Raw genomic sequence first — 5581 nt, 5'->3', positions numbered from 1 at the left:
GAGGATGAAGACATGTTGCAGCCGTTCCCAGTCTACCCTAAGTACTACTCGCATGATCATCCTGCACTCAAATTGCAAACAGGGAATCAGCCTCTGTCACTAACATTTTCACATGTCACAGAAGGAGCTTTAAATCATAAAATGAACACTGTCATTACTCACTGGGACACTTGAATAGAATAGAGTCATTGTTCATGTTACTGTTATCAATAACAACTTTGCTTTTCCCACTATAACAAATCAAAATGCTGTGGAAAAAGGTCTACTGTGCATCAGGCAGAGTGCATTTCAGAGATACTATCCCAGCTGGCATTGGTGATGTGTACATTTTTATAGCTCAAGACGTTTGGAGGCAGAATCCAGTTCAAAGTTAATATACAGAAAGGACCATATAATTCAAGTCTGTTCTGATTTGATTGTATTAAGTTATGTCCGGTTGTTTACAATGATGTAAGCTCAAGTTCAATGGGAAACTATAATTGAATAAAAATGTATGGCCTCGGTTTTGCAGAATATTTGATTCTATTGAGTAAATCAATTTTTGTAGAGAAGTTTGTGTTTGAAAGGATGAAGAAAACTATAGTTAATAGCATTTAGTTTTCATGATCCTAATCCTCAAATTACATCATGAGTCCCTGTACATACAGTACAGGGATAATGTAAGATTTTACTTCATAATCCGATTTTACTTTTAAACCTCATTTCATCATGGCACACAACTTGCTGAGTATGGAAAGTAAGAAATAACTGACAGATACTACTGCTACCATTGTGCACATTTGGATACTATTACCTTCTGCCTTAAAGTAAAACAAAGTCACCATTTTATATTTGGTTTAAAATATAGTTCTGAATGAGAACATGGTCCAAACACAAGGCTGTATTGCTCTTCACCCTCAACCACCTTTTTTCTTTCCTTTATAAGGGGTGTGTCTGCTTATTCTCTGTTCATCAAAGTTTTGATGTTTTTATGATTTCCTTAACCTTTTTTTTACGGCTTATCCCCCTTTTTCAGAATTGCATGAAAACTATAGCTGTTAATCAAAATATATGGCTGTCTAATCCATGTGAATTCTCTGCTGTACGTTTTTGACCTGGTGGGATCATTCACCCCTTTGAAAAATCACTGTAATGGTCGTAAATGGACTTAAAGGGACAGTTCACTGGGATTGACTTGATACTTTTTCATGTTAGGATTCCAGTACCACACCCTTGAGTATCTGCCGATACCAATACCAGTAACAATTCAATACTATCTTTTCCCCTTCTTGAACAACTGAGCTGTTAATAAAACATTTGTATGGGTGCACTTTGCTTAACCATTTAAAACATCATTCTCAACCTGTGAAGTGAATATTCTGCTCCCATGAAGGAAGCTCACAAGATGACTCCATTATGCAACACTACTTTTTCACACACACAACTTTTATCAGCGTTTTTGATCGGTTGCCACTATTCAAACATTAAAAATAAAATTTAAATAAATTGCATACATGCATAAATTGCACTTGATTGTTTTGCTATTTAGCAAACTGTTCTCATGTGACACATACTGCTCAACTGTGTCACTCATGACACATCTCAATTTACAACATATTTTTCTCATGTGTTTTTTCTTTTCTGCTCTTTCCATTAAAATAATTACTTAATATTCATCTGTTTATAATATTATAATGCACAGGTCTGTAACACATGATTGTTATTAATACTTTGGGGAAATAACTTTAAAAAATGCATATTATGAACTCTGCAACTCACACCAAACGCATCTAGATGGATACATAGAAGTAGAGGTATGGGAGAAATATGCATTCTTCTTTTTAGGGTGAACTGTCCCTTTAATTATATATCTGGAAGTGACTTTACCATGACCCTGTAAAAGTTGTGTTTCTTAAAAGTTTGTATCCCCATAACATTTCATATGTCCAGATTATACTGCAAAAATTAAACCCATGCTAAACATAACATGTATTTATTTAATAATTTAGCCTAATTGAGTTTAATTTTGATAATCCCCTTATCATATATCATGCAACTCAAACTGTAGTGAAAGCATCTCATTCAGTTTTGCAGATTTTTTTTTTCTACTTATTTGAAATGAAGTTGAGACCGACTATGTAAATGTGGCAAAAAGGCGTACTGTCTCTTTAAAAGACAACACCTCCCAGCAGTCACTGGATCCTGGTCGAGTATCACTGCTAAACCACAGCCGTTCGTAGTATAGACGGCGTGTCGAGCAGAGAGAACCACACAACAGCAGCCTCACGTACAGGAAGGAAGGAGCAACTGCCAACAGCGCAGAGTCAAACACAACTGACCTGTTTATTTCACCGATGCGACAACAGGAGAGTGTGTGTGAGCTGCTGCCAGTGTGTCAGGAGCTGAACCGCAGGTGAGTGTGTCCGCTGTCCACAGAGTTTAATTGTGGACAGACATGAAAATGAGCCGGGATAAATAGAGAATAAGGGGGGCATGAGAGTAGAAGTGTGTGTGATGTCTTACTGTACTGAGGAGGTATATGAAGTAAAGACAGCGGTAGTTTTATTGGTGAGTATCTCAGAAACTGAGCCAACAGGTGTATCAGGTCACACCTGTTGGGAATGTAAACTACGCACAACAGTTTGACTTGCTGATGAGCTTCTGAACTCGCTGTTTAAGCTGCTGTCCTGTTTATTTCCGTACAGGTGGAGCAGCTGGTGTTCAGGTGGAGGACACATACAGCTGGACATGGATTATTGGTGCCAGGCTTCACCGCTTTGGATTTAGTTAAGACACAGCGCGCTCCTTCCGCCTCCCCTCCTCCTCCCGTTCGGTGAATTGAAGAAGTGAGTGCGCCAAGAACAGGTGGATTTTGTTTGTGTGCTCGGCTTTATCCCCCCCCTTCATCCACCTTTCACCTTTATGGGGAACCAGGTGGAGAAACTGACGCATTTGAATTACGCAGAGGTGCCCACATCGGACCCAAATGGGTTCGACCCGGACGACGACGGCCCGCGGATCGGCGTCTCTTACATTTTCTCCAACGACGACGGCGACGACGACGACCAGGACGACAATTTGGACCACTTTTCGTCCGTAAACCGCGCGGTGAACCATGAGGAGAAGCCCTTCGACCCGCAGGACGAGCTGGAGTGCGCGATTTACTACCGGGAGGAGTGCGTGTACGAGAGGAGCAGCGGAGGAGCGACGCACTCTGCGGAGAGTCTCCTGAACAAGTGCAGACCCGGAGACCTGCTGGAGTTTGTGGCCACCGGACAGTATCCACACTGGGCTGTTTATGTCGGGGACTTCCAGGTGGTTCACCTGCACCGGGCTGAGATCAAGAACAACTTTCTGACAGACGTGAGTCAGGGCAAAAAAGGCCGGATAGTGAACGGCCTGTACAGATACCGCGCGCTCCCACCGGAGGTGATCGTGCGTAACGCCCTGGACCATGTTGGCTCTAGAGACCGAGAGCTGTACTGGAGGAACTCTGAGTGTTTTGCCGCCTGGTGCCGCTTTGGCAAACGGGAGTTTAAAATCGGAGGGGAGATAAGGATAGGAAAGCAACCGTACAGGCTAAAACTCCTCTTCTCTGAGAAGAAGAGTCACGTCCTGGAGTTTCAGAGCCTGGAGGACGTAATCATGGAAAAGAGGAGGAACGATCAGATTGGCAAAGATGCTGTGATGCAAGAGCTGGCCAACCACCTGAACGCAACACAGGAAATCAAAGATGAGCATTTTGTTAACTGAGGCTGAATTCTCTGCTGTCAGAGGAGACGTTTGAAGGAAAATGCCCACTTTTCATGCTTAAAAACAAAGCGTGTGTTGTTGTGGGGAGCATTCATCCTCCCTCTAGTCAACCAGTAAGAGCTTTGTCTGTGGGTTTGGGCACACATATCTACCACAATGCAAACAAAAGTGAATCTTCAGAGGTGGTTTTAAAGGGACATTTCACCCCAAAATCAAAAATGCACATTTTCCCTCTTACCTGTAATGCTTTTTATCCATCTTGGTTTTGATGTGAGTTGCAGAGTTTTGAAGATCAGCCATAGAGATGTCCGCCTTCTCTAGAATATGATGAAACTAAATGGAACTCTGCTTGTGGTGCTCAAGGCACCAACAAGTACTAAAAACTCAATAGCAATGTCTTTTTCCAGAAATCATGACCCTTTTATACAATCCACAGACCTTGCTGTAAGCAGTTTCATCTAGGACCTATTTTCTTCCCACTAGAAAGAAAGTAGTTCTGGTAGATTGTACCATAGAGAAAAAAAAGTGTCTACAGTTTTCTACATAAAGCTGCTCACAACAAGCTGTGGATTATCTTGAGTAACAGGGTCATGATTTCTGATTATGATTTTTTTTGGCCAACATCTCTGCAGCCAATATCTCCAAAACTTGGCATCTCACTCCAAAATTATCTAAGTGGATGAATAGCACTTCAAATCATAGGAAATATGTGTGTTTTTGATTTGGGGGTGAACTGTTCCTTTTAAAATTCATCTTAAAAATCTTTTTTTTCCCCTCCAAAATGAGAGGAAAAGCCCTGACATCTGGGGTGACACTTGTTTAATTCTTAAGTGCATTAGCAAAGCAGATCACAAGGGTCAAAACAAAATTCCCACAAATTAATTTGCATTGGAAATGAGAGAAAATTGCACACCGTTAAATTCTCCTCCCTCCTTTTAAGAAAAAAAGAGGTTTTACACACTCAAACCAAGATGAAGTGACTTATTCTGATGGATACATTTGCATTGGAGCTGCTGCACCTGCAGTCTAATCATTTGGGGATGAAGTCAGAATTTAATTGCCCATAATTATCTTTCTAATCCAATGAATCTTTGCACAGAGGAGCAAAACCTCTCCAATGTACTTCTACCTGATGAGAGTGCTGAAAGTGCTTGCTCCTGTACAACTCAGGTGTTGGAGATCAATACAAAGTGGAAGAGAGACTTACTACTCACTGTTATTATTGTTGTGTGTCAACCTTGAGGATCCCCTTCTGTTGCTTTATAGCCAATCATCACACAGCTCTGCCCACTCTCTGACTACCTTGTTGACACTGTTCACAGCTTTGACAGTGCACTTGTATTGATTCATCCTTCAACAGTTTATTTTTTTGGAGAAAAAAGATGTTTGTATGAAGGAATATGGAAATAAATCTATATTTGAGCATTAAAGTTTATTATTCTCTTTTTAGTGAAGGATTGTGACTGACCTTTTAAATGATTTATGGGAATATTGATACTGAAGCTTGACTGATACTGGGCCGATACTAATATAAGGAGTAAAAAAAAAAACAATATTGGCCATATACATATATACATAAGGACTGCACAGTGAATGAAAATATTATCGCAATAGCAATATGCCCAATACAATATCCAAATTGCAGAAGTTTTGTGATGAAGAACAGAACATTATAATGAAGTCCTGTAGTGCTGCAGAGACTGTCCATCATGATTTTGATGTTTTTTTTCAGTGATAATGAAAATTTTGATGCAAAAATGATTCACTTTAACAAAGTTGAGAAAACTCATAATTTCAAAGCAGCTATCTTCACGAAAACTATCAAGTTTTGAAATAAACTAGAAAGGTC

The 5581-nt window shown here is 40.2% G+C and overlaps 1 protein-coding gene across 1 annotated transcript; it reads left to right on the top strand.

Annotated features, from left to right (window-relative positions):
• The first annotated feature begins 2197 nt into the window (after positions 1 to 2197).
• Positions 2198 to 5162, top strand: lratd2b (LRAT domain containing 2b). Its single transcript, XM_084726239.1, has 2 exons — positions 2198 to 2392; positions 2685 to 5162. The coding sequence occupies exon 2, from the start codon at positions 2902 to 2904 to the stop codon at positions 3730 to 3732; it is 831 nt and encodes a 276-aa protein (XP_084582365.1). The 5' UTR covers positions 2198 to 2392; positions 2685 to 2901; the 3' UTR covers positions 3733 to 5162.
• The last annotated feature ends 419 nt before the right edge of the window (positions 5163 to 5581 follow it).

The sequence above is a fragment of the Lutjanus erythropterus genome, chromosome 9 (assembly GCF_056507025.1).
Source record: "Lutjanus erythropterus isolate fLutEry1 chromosome 9, fLutEry1.hap2, whole genome shotgun sequence".
NCBI lineage: Eukaryota > Metazoa > Chordata > Actinopteri > Lutjaniformes > Lutjanidae > Lutjanus > Lutjanus erythropterus.
Note: the sequence above shows the minus strand (reverse complement) of the source record. Positions and strands in the feature narration are given on the sequence as shown.

Bases quoted from the DNA above. Each gene is read 5' to 3' on its own strand.
- lratd2b (XM_084726239.1), top strand. From the start codon at position 2,902: ATGGGGAACCAGGTGGAGAAACTGACGCATTTGAATTACGCAGAGGTG.